The sequence below is a fragment of the Urtica dioica genome, chromosome 4 (assembly GCF_054948205.1).
Source record: "Urtica dioica subsp. dioica isolate 48M chromosome 4, U.dioica_male_clone48M_v1_H2, whole genome shotgun sequence".
NCBI classification, from domain to species: Eukaryota; Viridiplantae; Streptophyta; class Magnoliopsida; order Rosales; family Urticaceae; genus Urtica; species Urtica dioica.
In genome coordinates, this window is record NC_142759.1 from 7,387,401 (window position 1) to 7,406,924 (window position 19,524).

The 19,524-nt window shown below is 42.2% G+C and overlaps 2 protein-coding genes and 1 long non-coding RNA gene across 3 annotated transcripts; 2 read left to right on the forward strand and 1 right to left on the reverse strand.

The window, feature by feature from the left end:
* The first annotated feature begins 3,644 nt into the window (after positions 1-3,644).
* LOC149399910 (uncharacterized) lies at positions 3,645-4,490 on the forward strand. Its single transcript, XM_089610370.1, has one exon. The coding sequence runs from the start codon at positions 3,645-3,647 to the stop codon at positions 4,488-4,490; it is 846 nt and encodes a 281-aa protein (XP_089466496.1).
* A 9,738-nt stretch (positions 4,491-14,228) lies between these two features.
* LOC149399911 (uncharacterized) lies at positions 14,229-15,903 on the forward strand. The gene is made up of 2 exons (XR_016296768.1): positions 14,229-14,404; positions 15,481-15,903. It is a non-coding gene; the product is annotated as an uncharacterized LOC149399911 (long non-coding RNA).
* Positions 15,904-17,028: 1,125 nt separating this feature from the next.
* On the reverse strand, positions 17,029-19,358 carry LOC149399912 (uncharacterized). Its single transcript, XM_089611169.1, has 4 exons — positions 19,219-19,358; positions 18,562-19,132; positions 18,142-18,485; positions 17,029-18,047 (listed from the first exon to the last, which is right to left on the reverse strand). The coding sequence occupies exons 2-4, from the start codon at positions 18,844-18,846 to the stop codon at positions 17,273-17,275; spliced, it is 1,404 nt and encodes a 467-aa protein (XP_089467295.1). The 5' UTR covers positions 18,847-19,132; positions 19,219-19,358; the 3' UTR covers positions 17,029-17,272.
* Positions 19,359-19,524: the final 166 nt, after the last annotated feature.

Consider the following 19,524-nt stretch of genomic DNA (forward strand, 5'->3'; position numbering starts at 1 on the left):
CACGCAAAGAGTTTCGTTTTCGGGGGGATTGAGAGTTTCCAAAGGTGAGACCACCACGTAGAAGAAGCCGACGACACCGAGGGACCAGCCAACGGCGAGGCTGTCATAGCTACCCAATAACCACTTCGAACCGAGTATTCCCCGTCCTTAGAAAAATGCCAACGAATCCCATCGGCAATTCCAACACGACTCGCCGGGATGCTAAGGATAGCGTTGGCGTCCTCCTCCCCAAACATAGCTCGGACCAAGGCTTCATTCCACCTCCCATCGTAGCATTTATAAGTTCCGCAACCCTCATGTCCTCCGGGATGAACGGGGTATCCACCAAAGAAAACCGGTGAGAATGGGGAATCCATCTATCGTTGGCGACAAGGACCGATTCACCATCTCCAATTTTCCATCTCGAACCCATCTCTAAAATCTTCTTACCCCAAATCATGCTACGCCACATAGAGGAGCCGGTAGAACCGCACGAGGCTTTGAGAAGGTCACCATCCGGAAAATAGCTCTCTCTAAACACAAGCTCAACAAGGCTGCCGGGTCTTCGTAGGAGCCTCCAAACATTCTTGGCAATGAGAGCTTGGTTAAATTTTTCGAGGTCCCGGAAGCCGAGCCCTCCGCTCAATTTATTCTTAGTAAGCTCCTCCCATTTACACCAATGATTTTTTCTCGAATCACCGCAGCCTCCCCACCAAAATTTAGCCAAAGCTTTATGGATGTCATCAATAAGACCTTTGGGGAAACGGAAACAACTAGCCACATAGCTTGGGATAGCTTGGAGAACCGATTTGATGAGGACCTCCCTACCGGATTGCGAACAACACTTGCTTGTTATCCTCTTAACTTTTTTACTTGTAAGAAATTATAATTTTATTAATCTCACGTGCATAATAGATATAATGCATTGCCTGGACTTATTTATTTATCTAAATTTTTTTTTCTCAAACAAATTTTATTTTTATCTCTTTTTCTTGTCTTGTCCATTTTTCAAAGTCACTATTAAATCTCAGCCGTCCAATCTCGTGGAGCTACTTTGTTACTTTACATTATGTTTTAGCCCAAAGTTTGAACTAGAAGAGCATTAAGAAAGATTTCATTCTATTTTAAAAAATGTAAAATACACCTCGTATATCACATTATATTATTTGCAAGAGGTTGGTAAACCATGAATTTCCTACTAACAGAAACAACGAGCTAATTCATAATCGTAACGTGTAGTAGTTTTAAACAAGTAAGGTCTAAGAGACTCCTCAGTGAGAAGTGCTCGACAGAGTAAGACTACTTCGAGTAGACAATACAGACGTTGAGGAGCTAACGAGACAAACCAATTTACTTGGTATGGAAGATGATGATGATGACTGGGAGATGCAGCCGGAATCTGCGACATCTCTTGCGGATGAAGGAATCCTTGGGAGGCTGGTGCTGAAGAAGCCTATCCGACGGCAAGCTCTGGGAGCCCTCCTAGAGGGGTTGTGGAGCTTGTCCAGAGGGTGGCGTCTAAAAGTTCTAGAAGCCAATGACCATGAGATGTCTTTCCAGTTATGGTGCAACAGAAAAGACGAAAGTTAGTACATAATATCCAGAGATCCTTGGTGTTTCGCTCAAGGTATCATTTTGGTGAAGAAGTGGCCGATGTCAGGTGATTGGAAAAAAGAGAAGATGGAAGAGCTCTTCCTTTGGGTGCGTGCAGTCGGCCTTCCACCAGATATGGTCACCCTAAAGAATGCAACGAAAGTTGCAGCCACGGTGGGAAGAATCACAGAACTCAAGCTCACTAAACCAAAGGAGGCGATTTTCAATAACTACTTCAGATTTAGAGCTGCAATACCACTGGATAGATCTCTAAGCCCGGGCCGGTTCGTGCCAAGCGGAGGGAAGAAACATTGGGTGGAGTTCCAGTACGAGAGGTTGCCGTCGATATGCTTCAATTGTGGGGCCATTAAGCATGAGAAACGCATGTGCCAAACCCAACCGCTCATGATTAGAAAAGATGATGGTAAGATGGTGAGAGCTTTTGGCACCTGGCTCAAAGCCGATAAGAGGAAACCGGGAGAGTTCTTATCTCCAGTCAGGGGAGAAAGTAGGGATGATCCTACGGTGGATAAGGACGAAGAAGAGAGTCCGATCAGGTCTTCGGTGGCAGACTCAGCCACGAGGAAGGCGAAGAGATCCGATGGGGAGCAGGAGGAGATGCACAGCCAATCACTGACGGGGGAGAGTTCCAAGAGGAGCAATAATGAGGTTGTTGCTCCCAAGGCGCCCACAAACGTGGAAACGATCTCCCAAACCCATGCGCATGTGGGTTTGCACAAGTACCAGGGTATAGATAATGGGGAGAAATTAAAAGATCTGAAGCAGAAGGATATAAATGACGTGGCTATTAATTTCACCAATGGGCCACAAGCCCAACCCGACCCAGTACAGCTAAAGATCACCAACAACCCTATTTTTGCTAGTGGGCCAGAAGAAACTGAAATGGGCCCCCAGCACTCAAAGCAGCAAGTCTCCTCTCTTGCACAGAAGATGAAGTCATCCTTGACTAAACAGAACAAATCAACGAAAGGGCCTGAGCCTGAGCGACAGTCTGGGCAGGGTTGCGATCTAACTCCAAAAAAATCGCAACACAAAAAACAGGGCGAAAATCATCACTGAAAGAGATCGCTAGGACGGTCAAGAAGCAAAGGCAGCGTCCCCCCCTCTGCGCCCCCTCCGATGGCACCTCCAAGAACCAAGCGGCGGGGAAGAGCACAAACATCTCGGCAATCAACAACCCGGCCATGGATTTTTCAGGTCTCTCTGATGATCCTATGGCCCCTTCGGAACTGGAAGCGGCGAGCCTTGAGGAGCAAGGCCGCCGACAACAATGTTAGGACTCTTGTGGAACGTCCAAGGGATTGGCACCCCTTGGACGAGGAGGGTACTCTCGGACTATGTATCGAGATACTCCCCGAGTTTTATTTTTCTATCTGAGACTAAAGCTACCAGGTCTCAAATAGAAAAATTAAAATTTTCCATAGGGTATACTAACGGGTTTGTTGTTGAAAGACGAGGTTTGAGCGGAGGTCTCGCGATTCTGTGGAAAGAGGAATGTGATGTTAGTATAATGGGTTTCTCTACATGCCATATTGATGCAAAAATGGTTGAAGAAGATGGGAAAACATGGCGTTTCATTGGCTTTTATGGGAACCCAGAAACCCACCTACGTCACCACTCATGGGATTTCCTCAGAAGGTTAACTCCATCTCTGCAGTACCGTGGATGATTGGTGGAAACTTTAACGAGCTTGTGCACGCATATGAGAAGAACGGCGGGGGTGACCGTCCTCGGAAACAGATGGAGGACTTTCGACAGGTTATGAATGACTGTGCCTTCAGGATCTTGGATTCTCAGGGCCTGAGTTTACATGGCGGAGGCTTTCAGGAAAGGAACGAACTTTGGAGCGGTTGGATCGATGTTTGGCTAGCCCTGGTTGGGCGGCTGAGTGGCCATTGGCTCAAGTCACTCACTTACCCTTCCGTGGGTCTGACCATAGACCACTCCTCCTCGATCCTTCTGGAGAAGTTAGGGCTGATGGCCGGGATAAAAACCCCGCCAAATGCTTTCGGTATGACGATGCCTGGAGTGATGAACAAGGATTCTGGGAGATGATTCAGGACACCTGGGGGATGGATAGCAGTAGACCGATCCTTGATCGGATGAACAGGTGCCGCCAACAACTAAGGAAGTGGGGGAGAGGAAAGATCTCTGATCTCCGGAGTCGCATCAGTAGACAATCAGCGATCCTTGAGAGACTCACGGATAGCGACTCTCGAGCCCCGGCAGAGATTGTGAGAAGGGAGGAGCGCCAACTTGAAGCTCTTATGGGCAAAGAAGAGCGATATTGGAGACAGAGGAGCAGAGCACTGTGGCTTCGAGATGGAGACCGGAACACGAAATATTTCCACCGTAAAGCGACTCAAAGACGAAAGAAGAACAGCATCAAAGGACTGCTAGACGAGGAGGGTGGCTGGTCAACGGATATCAAGGGGATGACGAAGATAATCGACGACTATTTTTCGGACCTGTTCTCGGCATCCGGCGGACCTGAGAGTTGCCACTCCGAAGTCTTGAACTGTATCCAGCCAAAAATCACAGAAAGGGAAAACAAAGCTCTCAACCTACCATTCACAGCGAGGGAGGTGAAGGAAGCTGTCTTTGGGATGGAGCCACTCAAGGCCCCTGGGAGAGATGGGTTCCCGGCAGCTTTCTACCAAAAAATTTGGGATATTGTAGGCAAGGAGGTCACCGACACCTGTCTCGAAATCCTCAACTCGGATCAGCATGTGGACGCCTTTAATGAAACGGTAATTGTTCTTATTCCGAAGATAAAAAAACCCGAAGATGGTGAAGAATTTCCGGCCAATAAGTTTATGCAACGTTCTGTACAAGATAGTCTCCAAGTGTCTCACGGACAGACTGAAGGAATTGATGCCACTTATCATATCGCCTAGCCAGAATGCTTTTGTGAAAGGTCGACAAATTGGAGACAACATTGTGGTCAGGTTTGAAGGATTACACACGATGAAGCGGAATTTATATGGGAATGGGGGACACGCGGCCCTAAAGCTGGATATGGCAAAAGCGTATGACCGAGTCGAGTGGGGATTTATCAAAGCCGTGATGGAGAAAATGGGGTTCTCGGATTCGTGGGTCTCCAAGGTGATGAAATGCATAACCTCGGTAAGATTAACTTTTTCGCTGAATAACCAACTAGTTGGCTCGGTCTCTCCGCAGCGTGGACTCCGGCAGGGAGACCCACTATCACCATTCCTTTTTCTCTTGTGCTCAGAGGGCCTCTCCGGGCTGCTAAATAAAAGAGAGGAGGAAAGGGTGATTGAGGGGATCAGGTTCGGAAATCCAGGCCTTCGAGTCTCCCACCTGTTATTCGCGGATGATAGCATGCTCTTCTTCAAAGCCAATATGGAAAATGTTCGCAACATAGAAAGATGTCTCTCAGCCTACGAGGGCGCCTCGGGACAGAAGGTTAATTACGATAAATCCAGCATCACGTTCGGCTCACAGGTGGATGAGGACACACAGAGGGAGATAGCGGCAAGCCTAGGGGTTCAAGTGGCTGAGAACTTGGATCATTACCTTGGCCTTCCTACTTTCTCGAACCGAAGGAAAATAGAATTATTCACATTCCACTACTAGAAATATGACATTTAGCGACGGAAGTATTAGCGACGACTTTATCGTCGCTAATTTGTCGTCGCTAATCACCCTTTTAGCGACGATAATTCCGTCGCTAATTATTTGGTGCCAAAACTTCTAAAGTTTGGCGGCAAAGATAATTAGCGACGACTTTATCGTCGCTAAATGTGTAAATTCGTCGCTAAGTTCGCGGGGAAACAATTAGCGACGATTATATCGTCGCTAATAGTTTGGAATTAATTTCGAAATTTAACGAAATTCAAAGAGGGAAAAATCCCCCCAAAATAATTTAAATGAAATGATTTAGCGACGATTTTGTCGTCGCTAAATGTGTAAAAAATCTATTAGCGACGAGGAAAGCGTCGCTAAATGCCTGGCTAATGAACTGAAAATTTAAGTTGATTTAGCTACGAAATTTAAAGACATTTAGCGACGATTAAATCGTCGGTAAATGTCTTTAAATACCAGGTTGCGACCCAGACCCCTCATTCGCTCTCAAACCCTAAAATCTCTAAAATCTCTCTCTGGTTTCTCCTCCTCCGCCGTGCGCTTCCTCCGCCGTGTGCCGCCCCGACGCAGTCGACGCCGTGTGCCTCCCCGGTAAGTCTCTCTCTCCTCACCTCTCTCTCTCCTCACATCTCTCTCTCTCTCCTCACTATCTCTCTCCTGTGTCTGCAGCTCCGCCGCCGCTCCGCCGCCGACGCCGTCGCCGCTCCACCACCAACGCCGTCCTCGTCCTCGTCCTCGTCCACCGTCCTCGTCTTCCTCGTCCTCGTCTTCCTCGTCCGCGTCCACGCACGTACGGTAAGGTTTTTTTTTTTATAACTTTATATATAAAAGTTGTTATATATAGTTATTTATATTATATAGGTAGTTATTAATTAGTATATAGTTATTAATATTAGGTAATTTAAATTATTTAAATTAAATTAGTTATAAATATTTATATATATATAACTTTATTTATATATTAGTTATAAATGGTAATGAATTAATTAGTTATAAATTGTTAATTAACAGATTAGGTTTTAAAAATTGTGATATTATGCTTATTTGGGTGTTATAAATATTTATATATATATAAGTTATATTTTATATAATTTTCATAATTTAGTATATAGATATAAGTATTTATATAATTAGTTATAATTATATAGGATATAAGTATTTACATAATTAGTTATATATTAATTATTTAGGATATAAAATTGTAAATTAGGATTATAGATTAATTATGTATATAAGTATAGTAGATTAGAGATTAATAACATTTACCGACGATTTTTTTCGTCGCTAAAAACCCCATAATCGTCGCTAAATCTCTTTAGCGACGATTTTAGCGACGATAATAATCGTCGCTAAATGTGCGTGCCTAAATCTATTTAGCGACGATTTATTCGTCGCTAAATAATTACCGACGATTATAGCGACGACAAAGTCGTCCCTAAATGTCGTGACGAGAAGTTTTTTTCCATTTTGAAACAGGAAATTAGCGACGACTTTGTCGTCGCTAATTCACGCGCGAAAATTTCCCACGTGAATTAGCGACGACAAAATCGTCGCTAATTTCGTCCCTAATTATTTCGTCCCTAATTTTTTTTTATTTTTTTCGTCGTTAATTTTTTTTTTTATGAAATTCTAAAATGAAAAATCAAATAAAAACTAAATTATATTATCCAAATCAAGAAATAAAAACTAAATTATATTATCCAAATCAAGAAATAAAAACTAAATTATATTATCCAAATCAAGAAATAAAAACTAAATTATATTATCTAAATCAAGAAATAAAAACTACTCGCGACGTTTGTTTTGTCGTCCCGCCGCTCGTTTTCCTCCTCCTCGACATGAAACGCTCTTTTGCTGGCGCTGAAGTTCTGCAGGCTGCGGCGTCGGAGTAGACTGACTTGGTCCGCCGGGCGTCGTCTGCTGGCTGGCGTCGGGAGTCCTCTGATGGCCGCCCGTCGGAGTGTGGACGTCGCCCGTCGGAGTCTGCTGGATGGCGTCGGGAGTCCTCTGCTGGCCGCCCGTCGGAGTGTGGACGCCGGCCGTCGGAGTCTGCTGGCTGTGGGATGACGGAGCCTGTTGCGAACTCTGCGAAAATTGGGACATGAACGAGCTAAGGTTGAGGCCGGGCACCTGACTCTGTATTGTCTCGGCAAACGCGGCGAGGGTCGATGTCAACACCTCCTGCGAGACATATCCTGGTTGCGACGTCCCAGCCTCCGAACCGTAGACTTCGGCGACTTCAGCCGCCATCCGTGCTCCCTGTGGCACCAAACGTCCGACGCCGGCAAGTGATCAGCCCGCGAACCCATAATATCGCGGATCGCCTGCTGCTCTAGGACGGAAATATCGACCTCCGCTCCTTGTTGCTCAGCCTCCGCTCGCAACGTGTTGAACCTAGCGACCAGTCGATCCTGATATAATTAACTAGTTAGTATCTATTAATCGAAAAATAAGAAAAATAAATGTAAACTTACATAACGTGCGGAGGCTTCAGGAGTCAGCCACTCGGACTTGTCAGACTGATGTTGGCGCTTGTAGTTCGCAAACAAGCTCTCGAAAGCGCCTGTCTCGGCGCTCTTCTGCATGTAAACAAAACTTCAAGTGTTAGATAATTTTAACGATTTGATGTATCATATAAACATAAAACTTACATTCTTCATGCAGTGGGTCGAGAACCCAATCGTCCCCTGTCTCGTCTTCGTCTTCTTCTTCGCGCGATTCGCCTTGTTCTTTGCTTGAATGGCCTGTAATATAAGTAACCGTACACGTAAAGAACAAATCGTTTAATAAAAGGGTAAACACATATTTAACGTAAATGATTTGATTACCTTAAATTCATCGCTCGTATATCGTTGTATCAGCGTCTCCCATTCGGTGTCGAGCTTAACGGTCCTCGGTTTCAGCGACCGCACCACCTGTACACTGCTCTTGCAGTCGATGTCGAACCATGACCGCAAGGTATGCCTCCAATCGCGAAGACGAGTCTTCGCGTCTCGAATGATTGCCGCATCGACAATCGCCTTCTTCTTCCCGGTTGCATCACCATCGACTCGAATGTCGTACTTGTCTCGAATCGCTGCTCGGATCTCGGCCTCCTTCGCCGGCCCCACGTTCGCATTCGTCCACCTTGGGACCGTAGGCGAGATCTTGTCTCGGACGACCAACCCGAGCGTGTTCGCGAACGTCGCGAGATCCGGATCCATCTCGCGCTCGGGCTGCAAGAACGACTGAAACTCCTCGTTATAAACGATGACTTCCTTCACCCCGGGGCGTCGTGCACGCTCAGATCGAAGGCCGACCGTCGGCCCACGCACGGCCGGTTCGATATGCTCGTCTTCTTCTTCGACGCCATCACGTACGGGCGCCGACTGGCAATAATTCGGGAGACGGGCTAAGAAGTCATCCCCGCCTCCGCTGCCTCCAGCTCCTGTAGCCGCAGCCATCTGAAATTCAAAACAAAATACGATCCTACCGAAATTTCGGCAGAACCTCCCCTATAAACTTAACAACCCGGCATCAGTCTTTAACTTTAAAACCTGCATAGAAACATCCTAAAACTAACAATAAATCCAACCTCAGTGGTTCGATCATTTTTAAATCTATAAACAACTAATTAATTTCACATTTTTAGTCATTTCTAACAAAAATTAAATCCAATTTCAATATCAATCCATAACCAATTAATTAATTTCACATAAACTACCTAAACTTAAACCATTTTAAATTTTCTAATCGTAATTAACAAAATTACATTTCCTAATTTATTAATCTCTAATCTACTATACTTATATACATAATTAATCTCTAATCCTAATTTACAATTTTATATCCTAAATAATTAATATATAACTAATTATGTAAATACTTATATCCTATATAATTATAACTAATTATATAAATACTTATATCTATATACTAAATTATGAAAATTATATAAAATATAACTTATATATATAAATATTTATAACACCCAAATAAGCATAATATCACAATTTTTAAAACCTAATCTGTTAATTAACAATTTATAACTAATTAATTCATTACCATTTATAACTAATATATAAATAAAGTTATATATATATAAATATTTATAACTAATTTAATTTAAATAATTTAAATTACCTAATATAAATAACTATATACTAATTAATAACTAACTATATAATATAAATAACTATATATAACAACTTTTATATATAAAGTTATAAAAAATAAAAAAAAATAAAAAAAACCTTACCGTACGTGCGTGGACGCGGATGAGGAAGACGAGGACGAGGAAGACGAGGACGGTGGACGAGGACGAGGACGAGGACGGCGTTGGTGGTGGAGCGGCGACGGCGTCGGCGGCGGAGCGGCGGCGGAGCTGCAGACACAGGAGAGAGATAGTGAGGAGAGAGAGAGAGATGTGAGGAGAGAGAGAGAGGTGAGGAGAGAGAGACTTACCGGGGAGGCACACGGCGTCGACTGCGTCGGGGCGGCACACGGCGGAGGAAGCGCACGGCGGAGGAGGAGAAACCAGAGAGAGATTTTAGAGATTTTAGGGTTTGGGAGCGAATGAGGGGTCTGGGTCGCAACCTGGTATTTAAAGACATTTAGCGACGATTTAATCGTCGCTAAATGTCTTTAAATTTCGTAGCTAAATCAACTTAAATTTTCGGTTCATTAGCCAGGCATTTAGCGACGCTTTCCTCGTCGCTAATAGATTTTTTACACATTTAGCGACGACAAAATCGTCGCTAAATCATTTCATTTAAATTATTTTGGGGGGATTTTTCCCTCTTTGAATTTCGTTAAATTTCGAAATTAATTCCAAACTATTAGCGACGATATAATCGTCGCTAATTGTTTCCCCGCGAACTTAGCGACGAATTTACACATTTAGCGACGATAAAGTCGTCGCTAATTATCTTTGCCGCCAAACTTTAGAAGTTTTGGCACCAAATAATTAGCGACGGAATTATCGTCGCTAAAAGGGTGATTAGCGACGACAAATTAGCGACGATAAAGTCATCGCTAATACTTCCGTCGCTAAATGTCATATTTCTAGTAGTGCGAGGCCGAAGATGTTCAAGCTAATCGAACCTCCCCCGCTCCCGTGTGCGATGCGCGTTGCCGAGCTGAGAAACTTTAACGAAGGATGGAATGAAGAGTTGGTGAAGGCGATGTTCGTACCCGAGGACGCGGATCTGATCCTCTCGATTCCTACCAGCAGGGCCCCTGTACCGGATAAACTTATGTGGCACTTCGCAGCGAATGGCGAATACACTGTCAAGAGTGGCTATAGGTTGGCTCAAGATTGGAGAGAGGAGGCAAGTGGATCAGACCCCAAAAGCAGCGATTCCTGGTGGAGAGTGCTCTGGTCTACTAATATCCAGCCGAAGATCAAGATGTTTGCTTGGAAGCTATGCAATTCGTGGCTGCTGACGAACTCCAATCTCCATAAAAAGAAAATAATCCCAACTGATGAATGCCCAAGGTGTGGGAGAGGAGCGGAGTCAGTCTTTCATGCAATCTGGGGTTGTCGTGAGGCGAGGAAGATTTGGAAAATAGCGGCTTTAAGCCAAGGCCTTAACCCGGAGGACGCCAACGACATAGTTGGTGGGCTGGGGAGAGTGGCGTCAAAGATGAAACCTGCAGATTTGGAGTGGTTTCTAATGCTCTCGTGGCAGATATGGAATTCCCGAAACGATTGGGTCATGCAAGGAATACGGAGGGGACATGAAGCCTTGGTGGAGTGGACGGCCCAATACTTTCACGAAACCAGACCCACGCTGAAGCACTCCCTCCGTGAGGACAATCCGAGAAGCCTCAGATGGCCGCCACCTGAGGAACATTTGACGGCGATTACCGTGGATGCAGCCATTGACTCGGCTACTGGGAGGACAGGTGCAGGGTGTGTTATCAGGGACCACAATGGTCATCTCATCGCGGCGGCTATCTCGTCCACGACGCAGTGCCTCAAACCCCCTGAGGCCGAGGCCCGAGCCATCATCCAAGGAATGCGTACAGCAGCTACTCTACAAATCCGGAAGCTCTTAATCCAATCAGACTGCCAGGGCCTCATAACTCTCATCAGGCAAGACAAACCACCAGCGACGGAGGTCGGCTTGCAGATTGAGGAGATGAGATATTTAGAAGACTGTTTTGAAGAGATCCATTTCTCGTTCATTAACCGGGACTGTAATAAGCCTGCACACAGACTAGCTAGATATGCTTTAAATTTCGATTCTGATGTAATCTGGGAAGGAGATGCTCCCCCAACCATGAGAGTATTATAGCTGATAAGCCAGTTTAATAAAAATCCTGTTGTTTCAAAAAAAAAAAAAAAGACTTTCTTTTACGCGCAGTATTATATTCTATTCTTTATAGGAAAATTAATTTGTTGTATAGGCTAGTGAAGGAATCGTGACGGTAGGACCATTTGGAGGAAAGGGTGGGACGTATTTTGACGACGGGACTGAATACGATAGGATAAAAGGAATCTTTATAATTACGGATAATGATTACGTGTGTTGCATGGGTGTGGTGTACGAGAAGAATAGTGCGTCCATCCCAATTTACCATGGAGGCAGTCGCCAGGGTGTCCAATTTCAGGTTTAATTTTCTGTTCTTTCTGTTTTCCCAACACCGCATAGATAGAGAGAGATTGGTGTTTGGAGAGAGAAAGCCCTCTTCTTCCAACTGTTTGATAAATTGATCAAATTTTGTTACTGATGGTATTTATGCTTCTGCTAGGCGTAAGTAACTTCTGACGTGGATTCATTGTGCGAGAGTTTCGAATTAAACTTCACACTGAAAAGATATAAGTAAAATTATTTAAAGAGACGCATTTTGGTCTTAGTTTATTTTAAAATATCATGGGAGATGTCATGTCCGCATATCGTGACCCAAGCTAAAAGGTAGAACTATATCAATCTTTTGGAACTACAACTACCACCTAGGTCATATGACTCAAATACTATAATACAAATCGCTTATAATTTATTACTACTATTATTTCAGTTTGCACTAGACACACACGAGCACATAACTGAATTGAAAGGGACCTATGGGGCTTATGGAGAGGGCCAAGTAGTGACATCACTCACATTCGTCATCAACGGAACTCGAACATGTGGACCGTACGGCTATGTATCAGGCACACCTTTTGATATTCCCGTCCAAGGAGGCCACGTCGTTAGTTTCATTGGTCGCAGCGGTTGGCTGTTGGATGCCGTTGGCTGTCACCTCACTTCCGCTTGATATCTCACATCCAATTTCGAGTTAAAAATGGTCTTTTTATTTGCTTTAGTGTTTGGGAAATGGCCTAAATTTGTAGCAATTTTGATAATTTTGACCAAAATAGTAGCAATATATATTTGGACACTTTTATTAGTAACCGTAGACATGAAAATATACAGTTGTCATAAACTGTAGATTTACAAGTCTATAATTAACAACAGTCGTAGATATATAAGTTTACAGTTATTAGTAAAAGTACCTAAAAACATAATTGCTATTATTTTAGTCCAAAATATCAAAGTTTCTACTAATTGAGGTAATTTCCCTTCATGTTTTCATATACTTCTTTTTGCTTTTGGGTTTCCATGTACTTCCTTTTACTTTTTCTACTCGTTATTCCAGCTTTACCATTGATTCCTTGGATTATACTATTAATAAATAATTATCGTTAGTTTCCTTCATGTGAAATTAAAAAATTTCGTGATACTAGATTTAAATTTTATCTGCAGCACATTTATTTCTCACATCATGATCATACTTATATTGTCCCTGTATTATGTGATTCCCAAATCCATTTAGCCCTCTGAAATATAAAAACAATCAATAAATATCCCCCTGCATGGATCAAACTAATTCTATAAACAACTACTCTCTCAAAAATTTCATCTGCTTTAGGCCTTTATAAATTTTATACAAGGATTTTTATTACATAACGAATAAAATGACCTGATCGTCATCATCAACTCTAGGAAAAGAAGGTAAGCCATAACCAAAATAATTAGGTTTCTCACTCTTTTAGAAACACTACTAAGAAACTTTAGGGCACACTAATACAAAAAAATCGGCTTGCACGACAACAAAGATCCGCCGTACAAGCCTTAGCTTAGGTTGTACGACGGTTTAAAAAACGTCGTACAAACTGCTTGGACGACAGTAAAAAACTGTCGTCAAAGGAGCTGGATTTTTAAAAAACATAGCAATAACGGCTCCCTTTAGAGTTTCTGTTGCTTCCTTAGACGAAAAATGACAAATAATAACAAAGAGTATTTTCTTTTTAACTCAAAGAAGAGTTGGTAAAATAAAACTTAATCCTAAGATCAACTTGTATGAAAGATGATAAAATTATTTACTTATCGAACCCCTTTCCTTGCACTGACTATATTGTCATTAAGTGCGTGAGAAAAAACACTTGCAGCTCTACAACAAGTCCGCAATTTAAACTACTAGCCAAATAGAGCAGATAATTTGTCCTTTATACAACACAAAGAGTTTAATCATTATCATGAACACAAGAAATTTGATATATCTTATCATTTTCAATAACATCAAATCAATAACAAACTGTGGAGTTTAATCAGAAAAAAATAATAATAATTCAGATATCTAGAGATAGTAACTGAGGGTCTGAGTCCAATGAGACAAGGAAACTTGAACACAAAGAACATATAATTGAGTATAGGGCAACAAATCAAATTAACCAAGAAAAATATAATGACCATACTGATTGGGCCACTTTTTTTTTTATTAAACATTACCGACGCATTCGTTAAATCCCATCAAATATAATTAGTGTTTATTAAGCTAATTTAAATGTTTAATATTGCTAAATAACTAATGTTTAATAAATTTTAAGTAAATTTGGACTATTTATTTAATATTTAAGTTAAAAAGTAAATAGATTGAAATATTTGATATCATTTAGCACAAAACATGCCCTTATACGTTGAAATTCGAGCCCATATTATCAAATAGCCTAATTTCAATGTCAAATATCCTAATTCGTCTTCCTCGTCATAATTCCAGACCCTTTAAATATCTTCGGTACTCGTGTGCGACCTGCGAAAAAAAAACAAGAATCGGGAAAAGGCCTGCGGCGATTTCCTCCGCACCTCCGTCCATCGCCGTCATCGGGCGATTCCTACTCGCCGGAATTCGGTTCGCGATGCCTTCTTTGCTGGACTCTGCTGTCCCGCCACCGATGGTATGTGCTCGCCCCCTATCTTTGTCTCTCTCTCTCTCTCTCTCTCTCTCTCTCTCTCTCTCTCTAACAGAGCCTCGCCGTCATCACCGTTTCTCAGGTGAGTCTCCATCTCTCTTTCTCTCATTCTCTCACGGCTACTCTCTCTCACACTTGCTTTCTCTTTGCTCACTCTCTTGAGTGATGTTGGGTTGATTATTTGTATCCTCAATCTTGAGTTTGGTCAGTATTGGTGTTGAATTAGAAATTCTTTTGCGGTGATTCTAAAGTCAGTATGACCTTGTTGTTGGGAAGGCCATAAATGATTTGGGTAGAGCCGTAGAATATGAAGTAGGATAAGATTTATTCTCTTGGGATTTGACCATGGACATTTTTCCTAAGGAATACATGTGATGGTTTACAAACTTTGCCTTTACCTTTATTTGTTCGATGGGTAATGGTTATGTACGGTAGAGTCGAGTGCGATAGCTTTTGTTAGGATCGCAAATTATTGATTAGAAGTAGGAGTTAATTTTTTTTAAAGATGTCTTTGGTGGACATGTTTCGGTTCATCAGATGATTACAAACGCCTTATAATTAAAACTTTTCTGTTTCTTGTTTCAGCATTAGCTGTTAGCATGAAATAGATACGACTTTATTTCTTTCAGGTAGGTTTGCCGTGATACTCATGATATTTCATCAATTAGCCTGCCTTTATATTTGCCCTCTTTAAGAGATTCTCAAAATAAAAAGATGCAGATTTCGTTACAGAGATGAAGTCAATGGAACCTACCATTGTAGTGAATATGGTTGAGAGAATATGAGTAACCGCATTCCTTTTGGAATATTTTTATAACTCGTCTTTCGGCTTTGTCGCTCCCAAACAAACAGTTTGTGCGCATAAATTCACGCTAAGTATTCGTGTAGAGGACGTTTGGGAAAGGTGAGAGAGAGAAGCTTCATTAGAAAGCTGGTTCCATTTACAAGGGAGCTAGTGAGTTAGCAGTCCTGATGCAGATATGTATAGCCTGAAGTGTTCTCACAGTGGTTCAAAATTATTGACTTAGCATTCTTTGTCCCATTGTTTTCCTTTCCTACAGGGACAAAATTGTTGACTTTCACTGGAATGGATTTGATCCGCGTCAATATGGGCTCATTTTTCAAAGGAACAATGTTCGCCATCTGAAGAAGAGTCTGACCGAGTTCCGGGTCGACAAGGCCCTTCAGCCATGTGACGAGAACAAGTTCAACTTCAGCGGATCAATCGCGAGAGCTTACTGTGTATGTATCTTTATTCTTTTTAGCCTCCTTCATGCTGTGTTGTTTTTCTATTTGTGTATGTGTCAAATGTCAACGAACATATAAATGCCCTGTGTCACTTAGTAGCTTATTGTATATATGTTCTGTTCATAAATGCATAAAAAAGATGCATTCTCAAAACATTTTGTAATTCTAGTTTAAACTTATGCCCAAACTGTGTTTCTAGCTCTTATTTATTTATTTATTCATATATTGTTGTTTTCCTTATTTATTTGTGCATCAGAGCATATAAGCAAATGAAGACAATTCATTTTTCAAAAACATTACAACAACGACTCCAAAATCCGTTGCTATTGAAACAAATCAATTGGATATGGGCGTGAGAACTCGCGCCCATACCAGATCCTTCCATTATGTGGGAGTGAATATGGGTGCGAGAACTCACGCCCATTTCGAGAGTTCAAAAATGGGCACGACGACACTCATCTTTAGGTGCGGCATGTGTCGCGTCCATTTGACTTTCGGGCACGGCTTTTGCACTTTTAGGATCGAGAAAAGTCGCGCCTAAAAGTCATGTTGGTTGTAGTGTATCAAGATTAAAACCTCAAAATGGTTGTGAACTTTAGAGTCCGAAACTTAATTATAACGGTTTCTTCATGTGGTCCATGAGATCTCAAACCTAAGCCAAAGAATTGGATTTGTTGATCTTACACAATTTGAAATTAAGTTCAATATGAGTTTTGCACCTTTCAAGGTCCGAAAGCTAGTGTCAGACTAAACCTTCTTCTATGGACCAAGTAAGATTTGGGTCAAGTGCTCCTTAAATCCCAAATAAAAATTGATGTGTCAAGGCCCAAATAATGTATTATGGCCGTGCATATTAAAAAATTCAAGGTTAAATCTTAAGCTTAATTACCAAATATCATTTCCTTATTAGCCTAAGCTAATTTAAAGGATTAATGGCTTGTCACGCTTATAATTTGGTTGAAATCACTTCACTTGGATCAAGATTTGGCTGTGTATAACAAGGAGATGGATTTCTGCCTAAGTAAGGAGTCAAGAGAGAATCCGGGTCAAGTGAATGCAATGACGCCTTTCACAATCTAAATTCAAATCAGCTCTATAAATATATGCATTGAAAGATAATTCGACACTACCTACTACTAATGGTATTCGGCCATACAGTTCTCTCTCATTCTGTATTGCTGAGTTTATTTCGAGTTTATAGGTTTGATCCTTCACGCGTGTTGCTTGACGATCAAGAATAGTTCGAGGGACTCGAGTCGTCATTCTAGCCAAGATATTACTGCCCAGAAAGTTGGTACGTACAGTTCTGGTGTATTTAGTGTAGTCTAATCAGAAACGGTTAAAACATTTGCATATCCATCTACAGCATAAATTCTAGCTCGTGTGATCTCATCAACAATATAGTAAGGTTCCTTGTGGCATTATTTCAACAGCTTAATTGTACATAACGGAAAGGGAACTCAAATAAATCTTACAACAGGCAAATTCATACGAGAAAATAAAACTCATAAAACAATATTATAGAAAATGAAAAAAAAAACCTTCTTAGGAGGCGGAGACGCAAAGCAAAAGGAAAACTAAAATTGCACTTATAGTAGGCGATATTTAAGCACGTCCGGTCATCCTTTTGAGAGTGTCAAAAAAGGATTTGAGAGACTCAACGACCCCAGTGAAGAACTCGGTGAGAGCTTGAATTATGGGACGGAAATTGCCACCTTGTTCTCGTTCTTTCTTTGCTTTCTCTTCTTCCTTCTCCTTCAATTCTCGTTCTTTCTTTGCTTTCTCTTCTTCCTCCTTCAATTCTCGTTCTTTCTTTGCTTTCTCTTCTTCCTCTTTCCGCTTCCGTTCGTTCTCTTCTTTCTCCTTCGCTTGTCGCTCTTTCTCTTCCTTCAAATCATCATCCTGTTTGGGCGGCAGTTTGGTCGGATCTTTGACGAATTCGAGGGCTTGGTTGACATAGTCGAGCATGAGCGGAGTGGCGTGCAACATATGCCCATCGACAGCGCGTTGCAGAAGCTGAGAAGACAGGAACGAAGATATGAATCGTTTCCCTTCTGTGTTGTACAGCTCCGGCGTTGCCATCAAGGCCAACAGCTTTTCCACGTCATCCAGAAGCGCCTGTATTATCTTCTCGGGATCATCGATGTGCTTGACGCTCTCTAACGAATCCTTGGCTTCGTTCATCTTGTCCTTCGCTGCCGGGAATTGGCCGACATCGGCGAGCTTTCTGGCTTCAGTCACGCAATCCACAGTCTGTGCACGTTTGTCCTCAATTATCACCTTTGGCACCTCTTCATCGCTTGCTGTCTCGCAGCGTTCAACTGTAATTTTCACCGGAGGGGCTTTGAACAATAACCCTTTCTTCTTTCTTGAAGTAGAACTGCAATTGCATACATACATACATGTAGGATTAGTTGACCTGTAAATCTGTATAGCTGATTTTCCTGTCGAGTAAATTCATTATAAGTAGTTACCTATATGTGTAGCTCACTTGGACAACATCAGTGCTCTTTTCTTCTTCAGCTTTAAGCAGAGAGAGGTATAACAAGATCTTGCGAACCTCTCTGCTGTAGAGATCGCCAAAGGAGATAGTTATGGACTTATCCGCATTCACTTCTTTGTCGTCGTAGTACTTCCCAGCAGACACATCCTCGAGTCTCGATTCTCCATCGAAAGGCTTGATGGTCAGTTTCAGATCCTTAACCACCACACTGAGAAGACCACCCAAACAGAGTGCAAATGCTCTGCTCAACTTTTCCTCATCTCGAACATCTGTGAACGTTCCCCCATCGCTTTTCTCCGAAAGCTCTTCCAGCAGCTACAAAAATAATAAATATTTTTAATATCTATGTATGGTTTTGATAAAATTCTATTTCTTTCAACAATTGATATACCTCAGTTGTAGAGCCTTTCCCTAAAGCGAAGGTGCAAACTGGATATTGGTCAATGGGAACATTGCGAGCATCGCCGTACTTAAGGGTCTGATCACCGTCGGACATGAGAAGGATGGCACCGGTTCGATCCTCCGAGAAACGGCGATCATTCAGAACTTTGACACCCATTTGAAGGCCGGCGAATGTGTTGGTCCAACCGCCGGCTTGCAAGGCCTTGACTCGATTGATCATCTCATCTTGACGACTATCAGTCATAAGACGAAGGCCTTCCGGGTAAAGCCTCATGGCTTCGGTGGAGTAGGTGCAATGCACAAACGATCAGTGGGACTGAGCTTCCGTATTACGAACTGCATCGCCGTTCTCAGTTTTCCGATCCTGTCATCCGTGTTCATGCTTCCGCTGACGTCCAAAACGGCGACGAGGTCCAAAGGGAATCGGTCTTCGAGTCTCTCAGAGCCGGTCAGCTCCAACAAAACCTTCAGTTTTGACTCTTTCAGGGAAGCCTGTGTTCTGTTGTAGCTGGTCAGCTTTGTGTCTCCGGCTTCATAAGCCGCCCCTTCCGAATCTGAGTCTGATCATCATTTTTAATTTAATCAAAATTAGCGTAATTGATATCTAGTGTGATCAACACACGGATGAAGAAGAAGATTGGTTTACCTGAAGAATCAACATCTTGGGCAGAGACTTGGACTATTGGCTCTTCATCATCGTTGTAGACTGCCATTCTTCGTACTCTTTTTCAAATTTTTTCTTTTTCACAACTCTCTTTACTTTGTTATCCCACTTAGATATTTTCTCTCTATGTCCGAATAGCAAAGACTCGGCTTCTTATTTTATAGCCCAGCCAATACCTTACACAACAAGTATACAGTTTGTCTCTTTGCTACTCAATTTCATCACGTGGATATTATAAATAATTTCTGAAATGATGGGTCTTTAAAACCGCGTCGTTTTATTTTATTC